We start from the raw sequence: 12,265 nt of genomic DNA, 5'->3' as shown, positions 1-12,265 counted from the left end.
GCCTCGTTGGATTCATTGGGATACAGAATGCTGCTTAAATGGAGAAAAATTGGCTTGCACAATAAAAACAAAAAAAATGCAAAAGAAAAAACACCTAGAGTCCCTGCAAGTAAAAAGCAACTTGATTTCATTTAAAAAGAAATACATATATATATAGTTTTATTTTAGAATTAAAAGCATGAAATCTAATTGTCTGTCAGTAAATAAAGGTAGCATAGTATACCTGCTTCACAGTAAAAACAGCTAAATGTGAAACAGAAGGAAGGAATGGATGAAGAGGGACATATAAAGTGAGGAGAAGATATGCTCAGGTAAAAAGTCTAAGCTGGTGAGCAAGCAAGGCAGCGTGATACTGTGGGGAGAAAGGAGAAGGTAAGCAGTGGGTAGGTATGTGCCTACATGATTATTAGAAGCACAAGAAGCAATTGTTACACCTCACATTCTGCTGGACTGTGGACTTCAGCCTCCTTTATCAGTGCTCCTTAATGCAAATTAGTTTGTTCATTTCAGCCTGTAACTCTCCCACAGCATTAATTTTGAAGTCTCAAAAAGTCTTGGTCCCAAAGGAGATAGCTCCCCACAGCCCACCCATCAGGGACAAAGAGGAAAAAGAGAGCCTCTCTTCTGTGCCTTTTCATACTGGTCTGGATGAAATCAAACTGGAGGGAATCCACCCCTTCCATTGAATAAAGAAGGCAGGAGTGGTTCGTTGCCAGGGACCAAACTAATAAAATCAGTCAGTTTTACATTTTTCCAAAATTACCTCTGACACATGGGTTTTACAGTTGGGCTTATTCTGTCAATAAATTTTTCATGGAAAGTTAGGTTATTTAGATGAGTGAGGTTCACATAGCGTACTCCAGCTGTAATATGCCAGCTAAATTGCAACCCAGTGGCCTGAAAGAATTAATTCATCTCCCAAAATGTGAAATTAAATCCTAGGGAGCAACATTACATGACTGATGATGTACTGAATTAAATTAAAGGAAGACTTGAATGCTTGTTAAAAAAATATCGCTTACATAAACTAGTTTATAACCACATGTGAGCCTCCTAATGGATCGTGTTATTGTGAATCCACCATAACAAAAATCCAGAATGTGAACTGTTAGAGAGTTGTCTAATTTAGGAGAGAAACACTATTTTGTTCTATTTCTTTCTTTCCTTTTTTTTTTTGACATGTCAAATAGTTCAATTCTTAATATTATGTTACGAGATTAAGGTGGGATTAGTACCTTACAAATATTAATTTAAATCCCAGATTCTTTATCACATAGTAGTGTTATCCCCTATTCTCCTCCACACAGAATATGACTAGTTCACTAACCTACTAGAATTCGGAAATGAAGCGTCAGTGCACACTTGGCTTGTGACCCAGAGCCTTCCCCTCAGTAGGAGATGGCGTGACTATTTGCGCTCTCATGTATCAGCCTACAGTGTTCATTTAACTGTTTTGCAGTAGAAATCTAAACAGCCCTGCATTTTCCTCTCCTCTGGCCTTCTTGAGATGACGCGGGCTCATCAGATGAACTGAATTCCTGGAGGCAGAGGCCCCACCCTGTGGCAGCTCCAAACAGGAAGATGGTTTCCTCCTCCATTTTCATTAAAGACTCCTCTTTTTCCATGGCGGACCTGACTATTCACACATAAAATCTGCTCATGTTTTATTTAGATTTGACTTAATGCAAAGGGAATATGTAATAGCACATGGAAGAGTATGACAAAGTAGGAAGACAGAGGATGAGGGAAGAAGAGGCTGGGGGTTTTCTACATCTAGCAGACTCCTCATGGAGGATGTATCTGTCTGTCTTATCCTGAGAAACCTGGGACCCTTACATGCCACAAGGAACAGAGAAATCCCTCACATGAGAAATGGCTAAAATATACACGAGTTTGGTTTCTTTTAGTTTTCAGTTCAAATACTACCAGTATGTAATAGCTGCATCCAAGTACACACATATACACAAAATTCTTTCTTGTTATTGCTGTACTTTTCTTTTCTCCTGTTCTTTTTCTCCAACTCCCTTCTCCTTCCTCCTATTTTAAGCCACAGTTGCGAGGCACCAATAGGCATGGGGAATCCTCTCTGAATGCAGATTCTTCCGGGTTGAAATTTTAGACAACTCCCTCCAAACTCCTGCTTTCATCTGGCCACTGTCTCAGGAGTGTGGACTACTCCAGCCTCATCAGATAAGTCCATCAGCTAGCATTCGAGGCCCCTCCACATGGCCCTGGCCTCCCCATCCAGCATGAGCCCCCAGCCTGCTCCACTTACACAGACACACCCAGTCACCCCGTCTCCATGTGTTCTCTGTCTCCTCCGATCCAAATCCCATTCATTCTCCTGATCCAGTTTATATCCTACTTTCTTCCCAAATTCTTCCATGAAGACTCGGCCTATTGATAGCCCCAGCTTTCTTTCTTTTTTAATTTCCCCTGTACTCCAGACTGGTACTGAGCTATCTTCCTGGTCCTATAGCCCTGTTTCGTATCCCTCCATCCCAAGTGCATAGAGAACACTCAACACACACTTAATTCAGTGACTCGAACATATGGGACCAAACTTCTTTCTAAATTGAGTAATGTGGCCTGTGCTAAATGTTTTCTTCTTAAAATGCATATTATTAAAAGAGGTAGGAAGATTGCTAAAAGACTATTGTGAAACCTAATCCTCTCCTGTTATCAAATGTCAAGAGCTCCCTTGACACCAACTCAAACTTACTTATTACAGTCAGCCCTTCTGTGATGCCCTCTCTAAACCACGAATCCCGTGTGTCCTCAGCTCCACTAAGCGACACTAGCCTTTTCTAAGTTTAGTAAAAGCATGAGGAATGGAGCTATTGATCAATGTGCTCTGGGTTGGTGTTTATATATTTGTCTTAGGGGGGTAGTTTCTTCTTTTAGTGAGTTGTGAGGGTAGGTGTGTTTTTCTGATTTTGTTTTGTGTTTTACTAAAGATTTTAAATAACAAACAGTTGCCTGGATGTAAAGCATAATTTCTTTCATAAGGAGGAGTTAGTACTCATTTCTGAACAGCTGCAAGTGAAGAAACAACTTGCATATTATTATTCAGTCATTCTCTTCCATTTAAATGTTGCATTCAGGATTCTAGGACTCTTCATTCGTGGCATTGAAGAAAACAGCAGGTCCAAACGGGAGGGACTGTTTCACGAAAATGAATGTATTATAAAAATCAACAACGTGGACCTCGTAGACAAAACCTTTGCTCAGTAAGCACTTTTTTTTCTTTTTTTTTTTACTTTATTGCTTCCTAAAATGCTTATTATAATCATTACTGTACTCATTATGATCAAAACTGTAGGTATAATTTCTGGTTAGTTCCCTTTGACTCCAGAACATCCATTTTCAAATGCATCCTGTGTTTGAGCATACTCAGGGGTGGCCTGCACAAGTCCCTGACAGCCTGGAGAAGGACAAAGTATAGAACGAAGCAAGCCTTCTGCTTGGCTGTCTTTCTGTGACATCGATAGACGGGTTTGTTTTTCTTGGGATACGGGTCAGTTAGACTGGTATTTAATGACTCTTTTCACAGACTGTTAGTTCGGCTTATTAATTAACTTCCTTGGTGTCAGCAGTCTTCCTTAAACTAAATATCTATGAGAGATGTCTGTGAGGACTCACTGAATAATAGAAACGAAAAAAAAAATGTAAAATACTCTCCTTCAAGAAATTATTTATCTGCATGTGAAGTGTTATAGGAATAGGTCTTTATACCTAAGAATTAGACTATGCAGCAGTGTACATATACTTTTTAAAATGTATATTGGCATTGCAATGGAATAAGGGACTAATTACTAATACCTTTTAGTAATCATCATCAAACTCTACTGTTTCAGACAAAAACAACTCAAGTCTTCTCTGTGACCATTAGTTGCCAATATTATGTTGGGTAGAAAGGGTGAGTAGTGTGGATGGAGTGGCAGTGGGCACTAGCTGCTTCAGTGCAGGAAAAAATGAAGCCTCTAGAGACTATTTCTGAAAATAATGAATAATAGGCAAAATTATAATTGTTATCAATAATGATATTATATTTATATGTCACTGTGCTTTTTACCAAGACTTAATAGTAATGCAAGGCAGACATTACTCCCTGTATTATTGAGGTGGAAATGAAGGCTTATAAAATTTCATTATGGACTAGGAATTGAATCCTAGTCAAAAATCTACCAGAGGAGTTGGGCTGTCTGTATGAAGTCTTCTCCCTTCTCCACTAGCAATGTAAGCTCTTCATTAATAAGGTGAGGAGGAGCTTAGATAGCAGTTGGAATTGTGATTAATTTTTATTTGGTGTGGACGCTAGTAACAAAGACCTGAACTAAAGGTATCTTAAACAAAATTTACCTTTTTTAAGGAGAAATAAGTGTGGAGGTGGCAGTCTAGACTTAGTTTGGAGGGCTCACCATCATCAGTTAATTAAGCATCTTCCATCTTTCTGCTTGGCCATCCTTCTTATGTGGCTACTATCTTTAAGCTATCTCATGGTCACAAGGTAATTGCTTGAGTTCCCTCCATCACTTCTGAGTTTCAAGAAATAGGAAAGAGAAATGGAACAAAAAAGTTCCTGCCTCCCAACTGAGCCAGATTCCCTATTGCCCTTCATCTCATTGATAAGAAAGCTGGGAAAGATTGTTGTTTTACCTGGTCATTAGGTATAAGGAGGCATAGGAAGAAGGAAAGAAAAAGTAATAGGAAATTTGAAGAAAAGCACAAAGTGCTAAAACAAAAAAAGTGAAAAATGCAGGTACTCTTTAGTGAAATAAATAAGAGAAAGTATGCATTTTGGGTTGACAGTCTACTGTGATATTTGGTACAACGAACATACCTACTAAATGTCACCATGGAGAACTGTCTGTGTCAAATTGAGCTTCTTGAAACAACCCACATTAGAAAAGACCTGTCCTGCAGAATAAAGTCCTAAAAGGAAACCAAATGATAATCTGATGACCACCATCAAAGATTTTTTTTCTTTCCATTTAAAATTAGAGCTTCCTTTTATGTTGAGTTCTGTAAACACTTCTGGATAGAATTTCAGATTTAGAAATGCTTAAAAGCTGTGGGTCGTTAGACCAGTTAATCTCTCTGAGCCTCAGTTTCTTCATTTTGCAAAATAAGACCTAAGTATACCTACCTAACATCGTTGTTAAAAAAACTGAATGAGAGCATCATGCACGTTGCTAGTGCACACGTACATAGCCCAATGCAGGCCATACGTGGTAACCAGCACTTAGTTAGCAAAGTCACCGTGGTAGTAACAGTGAGAGTGCCTCCTGTGCGTAGGCTCCCAGGCTGCTCCCATAGCAGTGACTCTGGGTGCTTTAGACAGCATGCTGGGACATAGGATCACTATACATTCACTGTCTTTCAAGGGCTCAAGACCTCTTCCGTCAGGCAATGAAATCTCCAAGTGTGCTCCTCCGCGTGCTTCCACCTCAGAACCGGGAACAGTATGAAAAAGCAGTCATTGGACCTCTTAACATTTTTGGCAACAATGATCGCATGTTGAGAACAAAGGAGCTGCCTCCTGTCCAAGGAAAATCAGGAATAAAGACAATAAATCTCACAGGAACAAGCAGTCCTGAAGAAGATGCATCAACCTCTCTGCAACAGAGCAAGAGCCCCCGAGTACCAAGACTAGGTAGAAAACCATCCTCTCCCTCACTCTCCCCACTCATGGGGTTTGGCAGCAAGAAGAATGCAAAGAAAATTAAGATTGACCTAAAGAAAGGTAATTATTAAATTATGCTTAATTCCATTCTATTATTGTAACACGTAAAATTGGTTAAGAGAAATACATTAAGGCTAATTTTGTTAATTCTCCTTTCATTTAATTGAATTAGAGAATAAATTGAAGTGTATACTGCAGTAACTTAAATTTCTTGAATTTTTTTTTTCTGGAGAGTATAGATTATTTGAAACAAGAAAGTGATAAAGACATGCTGGGAAATAAAACCATTACAAACTTGATAGGAGCAGAGTGATACTGTATCACAACTTAGACTAAATAGGCACTGAAATTCAGTTGTCTCTGTTTGGAGCAAGACTAGGCTTCCCTGATAGCTCAGTTGGTAAAGAATCCACCTGCAATGCAGGAGTCCCTGGTTCAATTCCTGGGTCAGAAACATCTGCTAGAGAAGGGATAGGCTACCCACTCCACTATTCTTGGGCTTCCCTGGTGGCTCAGCTGGTAAAGAATCCTCCTGCAACGCGGGAGACCTGGGTTCGATCCCTGGGTTGGGAAGATCCCCTGGAGAAGGGAAAGGCTACCTATTCAGGTATTCTGTCCTGGAGAATTCCAGGGACTATAGAGTCCATGGGGTCACAAAGAGTCAGGCACAACTCAGCAACTTTCACTCACTCACTCAGTGATTTTTGAAGCATCCTTTAGTCCAAGCAGAAAAGCCAGTATTATTGTTTCTGGTTCTCAAACATAGTTTTATACCAGCAAAAATTATTCCTCAGCAAATACGGGATAATTAGTGATTTCACAAATTCAGCAATGCAAATAATGTTTCAAATATTCTTAATTTCAAAAGCATATATAACCTTTTATTTCTTCATCTTTTTAAAAGTTTTTTATCCATTTCAAGCCCAGATCAATAACTAGATCGTGTGTGTTCATACATATTTATACAGTGTTATACATACACACATACACATTTATGTATTTCTGTGCTTTTATTTTGTGACTTCTCCTCATAGTCCCTTCACCCACTGAACCTTCTGCAATCCACTGGGATTTTCAGGACTTCATTCAAAAGAAACCAATATTTTATGGATTCCTGTTGGAATTAATAGAAAATATAATGATCCCAAGGTAGTTTTTGAATACATATTAACATATATTTAAAGCATGTAACATATGCGTTTAATCAGGATATAGAGATTATTCTGAAAGATCCTCTAGTCAAAATTTTGTCCTTCTATAAGAATTTTATACTGGGAAGAAAATGTATTGACTAGGATGCACAATTAGGCTTTTTATATAAATGCATCACTCATACTTTTCATACAAATTATGCAGCTATGTATAAGGCATGGGGTTGAGTGCTTTGAGGATAGATAAATTAGACATGGAACGTGACCTTAAAAATCCATCAGAAAGCTTTGGATGCAAAAATAAAGGATATTACATCCCAGAGCTGTGTTTTAAGAAGATTAATCTGACAGCAAAAAGATAGACTAAAGGAGAGAGCAGATAACAAGGGATCAGTAAAGGGTGCCCAGTGTAATATTTATGGCTAAATCACTGAGTGGGTATAGATGGAAAGAGAAAGGAGTTACAGTTATTGTTGGTTTTCAGCCAAGGTGGCTTGCATGATGGGGATGCCATTACAAGAAATTAGAATTTTAAGTGTAAAAGGCCAGGATCTGGGATGAAGAAGGAAGTTTGCAGTGAAGTTTAAAGTGCTGGTGATAGCCTGGAAACTGACACCAGAGAGATTAGAGCCAAACAAAGAGATGTCAGTGTCATCTGTAGAGAGATGGTGTTTGGAGACAGGAGCCAGGCAAGGCAGAGTCTAGAGGACAAGTTGTTCCAGATCCTTGGGGAACATCTGTGTTTACATAGGACATCAATGGGTAAGAGAAAGAGTGACAGATGTGTTGTGATCAGAGATGTAGAAAAATAGAAAGTATAAAGAAAACCAAGTATGTGAAGTATATGAAAACTAAGACGGGAGTTAATTTCAAGAAAATGGTTGGTGAGAAGTGTCAAAGCTAGAGAAGGGGAAAGATCAGGATAGGAAAAATGACTGATAAGGTCACAGACAGGTCATTGGTAATGGAAGAGTGAAGAAGCAGTAGGACTGAAGTAAGGATTCTTTAGGGTAAAGAAAAATCTAAGCATTCACACAGAGTGAAAGAGACAAAACTCAAAAGAGACTGGCAATGTAAGAGAACAGAATAAGAGTAGCAGAAACCAGTGGTGTGGCAATGTGATGAAGTACACAGAAATGGAGATGCAGGTGGAGAGTGAGCCATGGGCTGGCTAGTTGCTTGAAAGCCAGCATGTCAGATGGCCTCTTGCTTCTCAGGAAAGTGTGAAGTCAGATTATGGTTTATTAAGAAGTCAGTCTCCCAGGTGTATGGATAATATGTGGCATGTTTTGTAAGACCTTAATAACACATCTACATTGGCCCTAAATTCATGGTAATATAATCATGGCCTGTCAAGAACTGCAATCTGTATTTAAAACTAGAAACTCAAACATATTTAAGATATTTGATAGAAAGTCAGTATTTCACTTTTTCTATGTTAGTCTAAATTAGGTCTGTTTAACTATTAGATTGAATATAACATTTCTCCAGCTAAAGGTGATCATGCATTTTCTTGGTCTTATACACTAGGGCCTGAAGGACTTGGTTTCACTGTGGTTACCAGAGATTCTTCCATACATGGTCCGGGTCCCATTTTTGTAAAAAACATTTTACCAAAGGGAGCAGCAATAAAAGATGGCCGCCTGCAATCAGGGGACAGAATTTTGGAGGTAAGAATTAGAATGAATATCTTCAATAAAATATTTCTTTGTCTTTAAATAAATGAAATTTATGAAAATTTGAATTAATTATATTGAAAAGTGTACTTGTAGACAAGATAAGGACTTTAATTAGAAAACTGGTTAATCAATAGCCAACTTTGTAAGTCCTCAATAAGGGCAGTGATATGGAGTCAAATATTGAAAAGTTTTTCTATCTCCTCTTTCTTACTTCCACCTCTTAGAGTCCCTGGGGAATTTGAGTCATATCCATGAGTTCATCATATAGTCAGTTAGGGCTAAGAATTATAGAGTTGCACCCAATTACTTGTAATAGTTTCTTTAAACTTCTCTAAGAATGGGCCAGTCTGTGTTAGTTCAGTCTATGCATATAGAGAAGTATTTGGAATACTCAAAGGAAGAGGCTTTTTTTTTCCATTTATTTTTGTTTAATAGTATTATCTTCTTGTCTACATATATTGTCAACTTACCTTTCAAGAAATCATCTTCATGGAAACTGACTGGTTCCATTTAACTTGTCCATGGCATGGAAGCAACACCAGAGCTTTGTATGTAGTTCTAGATCATGAAAGAAAATGGTTCAAATGATTAATGTAGCCCCAAATTAGAACCTCCAATAATGTATGGTAACCTAGTGACTATAACTTTCTAACATAGAGAACACTGTAGAATTATAACAAAAGCTCATGTCTGCAAGAATTGACCATGTGATAAAAATCCATTTCTCCTGTTTATATTCAGCAGAGAATGGTACCAGTTAAGCATTTGAAATCAGCTTCCTCCCTACTTGAGGAATGATTCTCTGGTATCTGTCAGTTTGATTTGTCTTTCCTAAGAATGTGATGTCTTAGGGAAAAACTGCCAATGACAATTACTGCATGTCTGAGACTGTCCAGTGCCATGGTAATGATGGCTGGCATATTGCTAGTATCATAAACGTGATTGGTTTGGACTCGCATACTCAGTTTTCAGCTTCCCAGAATTTCCTTGATCATGAGAGCCCATTTGCTGCAGGCTTTCAAAAACCATCTAGGGCGGACAGGGCTGGCAGTGTTGTAATTTGGCTGCTTACATGCTTGTCTGCATTAGGTCAATGGCAGAGATGTCACTGGACGAACTCAGGAAGAGCTTGTGGCCATGCTGAGGAGCACTAAGCAGGGAGAGACTGCATCGCTGGTCATAGCCCGCCAAGAAGGAACTTTCCTACCCCGAGAGCTGGTAATGTTCAGATCACAGTCATACTGAGTTTTCAGCAAAGCACATCATGCACTTACCAAATTCATAATAGCTGAGCAATGAGTTCTAAGTCATAGGCTTAATTTGTTGGGAAAAAAAAGAGTGAATCACACTGAGAGAGTTTTGCCCCATTTGGAGTATCACTGTTTTAGAAAGATGATGCAGTGAGATGGGTAAATGCAAACAGTGCTTCAAGTATATGAATACAAAAACACCCTTCAAGGAAGCAATTTAACAATATTCAACTGAATAAAATGCACACTGAGTATATGTCATGGGCTAGGCTCCATGCAAAACACCACCAGCAGAAATGTTCATTGTCCTACCTCAGTGCAGTTTGCAGTCTAAAGGGAAATTAAAATATAACCAAATATTTTAAATGGTGATGAAGATTATGAAAGCAAGTTGCAGAGTGCTACAGTAATACCTTACAAAGAAATTAACCTCATCTTGAAGCCTGGGAAAGACATCTCAAGAAAGAGAACTTCAAGTCTTATTAAAAACGTGTATCCTTTGACCTAGTATCTACGATTTTAGTAATTTGTCCTAAACTAATCATCAAAGATGTGGGAAAAATTCTTCTACATTGATTTTTTTTCTCCAGTCCTATTTATTGCAGTGATATATTGAGCTCAGTACAACCAGGAGGTATTGGTTAAATAAATAACTGGATAGCTTTCCAATGAAATATAATAAGTACTTAAATCATCTCTGTGAAGAATTAATAAGAATATGAGAGAATGTACAGGATATATTATTAAGTAAAAAGTTGGGCATGAAGTGATATATGCAGTATGACAATAACAGTAAGAATCTTTATAAAATATCTGGAAGGAGATGCACCCAGATTGTCAGTGCATTATGCCAGATTTTCATTTTCTCATTTTTCTTTTTTTACTACTGACACATAATATTTATTGTTGAAATATTTAAGAATGATTTAGAAAATTCAGAGGATTTTTATGACTAATAATAAAGAAGAACAGATATGAGGAAAAGGAATTTTAATTTTCTTTTAATTTTTATTTTCTTTGAATCTATGTAAGAAATGGCAAAGGCACATATGGGTAATATGATAGGTTTTGGTTGAGTTAGATCATCAGAACAGAGTGTCTGTTGACAAAATTGAGTATAGTTAACTTGAAAAAACAATTTAGCACTGATAATTGCTATCACATATATAAAGAATTATTATACAGATTAGAAGTAAATTTTAACCTGTTGCCTCAGATAGTTTATGTCCATTAATTTACTTACCTATTAATCCAACAAACAAGTGGTTGAGCATGCAATGTGCACTAATTTGGAGGTTCTGGGGATAAAAAAATAATTATTAAGACTAATTTCCCGCCCTATGTGAGCCTGTTCCAAAATAAATGGTTGGAAGTGTTAACGTTACAAGCGCTTTCTAGCTGTTGGAGCTGTCCGAGAAAGAAAAAGATTATTTAGCATACTGAAACAGAACCTGCCTCACCATCTGCCAAAGATGCTCTAGAAACAGTTCTCCCATTGGTAAGATGATAAGACTAGACAATCTCTAAGACACCTGCTCTGGGTCTAATATTCTGTTGCTGCTGCTGCTAAGTCGCTTCAGTCGTGTCCGACTCAGTGAGACCCCATAGACGGCAGCCCACCAGGCTCCCCCATCCCTGGGATTCTCCAGGCAATAACACTGGAGTGGGTTGCCATTTCCTTCTCCAATGCAGGAAAGTGAAAAGTGAAAGTGAAGTCACTCAGTCGTGTCCGACTCTTAGTGACCCCATGGAGCCTACCAGGCTCCTCCGCCCACTGGGATTTTCCAGGCAAGGGTACTGGAGTGGGTTGCCATTGCCTTCTCTGAATATTCTGTTACATGTGTTTAAATACAAGTTTGAATAGATAGCCTTCCTGAATCAATGCTCATATATTAACTCTCTTTAGTACTAGCCAAAGGCACCTCTTCTTTCTATGTTCCTGTACCATGGAGTTTCTTTTTGATCTTCCTTCTCTCTCCCATCATCTTACCCGTTTTTCCTTGTATCCTATTGTATGCTTTGAGAAGATCCATGATAAAACAGGGAAGGGTAGATGCACTTACCATCTCCTTTCTGCTAGTTGACCCAGCCACTTTGGAAGGCAGAATCTTGAGTTTCTGCCTCATCTCACTGAAGCACCTTACAGTTCCTAAAGAGATATGCTGTCAAAATTTTGAAGTCTAGTAGACTTTTTAAAATCTAAATCCAGATAGATTCTTTTCTTCCATCTTTTATTTATCCAAAGACCTTGATCTTTTTTCTACAAGGGTCAAAGTGAAAGGGAACAATATTAAAAGGGGCTTCCCTGATAGCTCAAGTGGTAAAGAATCTGCCTGCAATACTGGAGACTCTGGTTCAATCCCTGGATCAGGAATATCTGCTAGAGGAGTAAATGGCAATGCACTCTGGTATTCTTGCCTGGAAAATCTCATGGACAGAGGAACCTGGTGGACCCCAGCCCATGGGGTCACAAAGAGTCAGACATGACCGAGCACGCAT

General features: G+C 38.4%; 1 protein-coding gene across 4 annotated transcripts in view; it reads left to right on the top strand.

Annotated features, from left to right (window-relative positions):
• PARD3B (par-3 family cell polarity regulator beta) overlaps window positions 1-12,265 on the top strand; it is a 1,152,049-nt gene that overhangs the window by 624,919 nt on the left and 514,865 nt on the right. For all 4 annotated transcript variants that reach the window (XM_040228721.1, XM_040228723.1, XM_040228724.1 and 1 more), the window contains exons 7-10: window positions 3,105-3,230; window positions 5,388-5,746; window positions 8,368-8,507; window positions 9,606-9,734. In XM_040228721.1, the coding sequence (XP_040084655.1) occupies window positions 3,105-3,230; window positions 5,388-5,746; window positions 8,368-8,507; window positions 9,606-9,734 (754 nt within the window). The remainder of the gene's footprint in view (window positions 1-3,104; window positions 3,231-5,387; window positions 5,747-8,367; window positions 8,508-9,605; window positions 9,735-12,265) is intronic.

This window comes from Oryx dammah, unplaced genomic scaffold (genome assembly GCF_014754425.2).
Source record: "Oryx dammah isolate SB20612 unplaced genomic scaffold, SCBI_Odam_1.1 HiC_scaffold_27, whole genome shotgun sequence".
Lineage (NCBI taxonomy): Eukaryota > Metazoa > Chordata > Mammalia > Artiodactyla > Bovidae > Oryx > Oryx dammah.
The sequence above is the reverse complement of the archived record's forward strand: the minus strand, read 5'-3'. Positions and strand labels throughout refer to the sequence as shown.